Below are 275 nucleotides of genomic sequence, written 5' to 3' on the forward strand. Positions count from 1 at the left end.
ACCTTAGGCTGTCGTGAACCAACAGCCACCGCTACCACCGTTCTTGGGAAGGTCCCCGTGGCCTCTCGATGGGGCCTAACCCCATGCCAGCACCTTCTCTGCCACATCCATCCTCCCTGTCAAGCACGACAGGCACCCAGCAGCACCTTTAACCCCACTTGCCATCAGCACGGCGGCTACACGGACCCACCTCCATCTCCTCCGAGCTCTTGCGACATCCGGATGCGCTTCTGCTCCGCGTCGAACCGCTGCTGTACGAGGAGGGGGCTGCGCAC

At 62.9% G+C, this 275-nt stretch overlaps 1 protein-coding gene across 1 annotated transcript in view; it reads right to left on the reverse strand.

Annotated features, from left to right (window-relative positions):
* Window positions 1-275, reverse strand: part of MAVS (mitochondrial antiviral signaling protein) — a 4,542-nt gene that overhangs the window by 1,883 nt on the left and 2,384 nt on the right. The window contains 1 exon segment of the mRNA XM_009870122.1: window positions 191-251. Within this exon segment, the coding sequence (XP_009868424.1) occupies window positions 191-251 (61 nt within the window).

Source organism: Apaloderma vittatum, unplaced genomic scaffold, assembly GCF_000703405.1.
Source record: "Apaloderma vittatum isolate BGI_N311 unplaced genomic scaffold, ASM70340v1 scaffold24685, whole genome shotgun sequence".
Lineage (NCBI taxonomy): Eukaryota > Metazoa > Chordata > Aves > Trogoniformes > Trogonidae > Apaloderma > Apaloderma vittatum.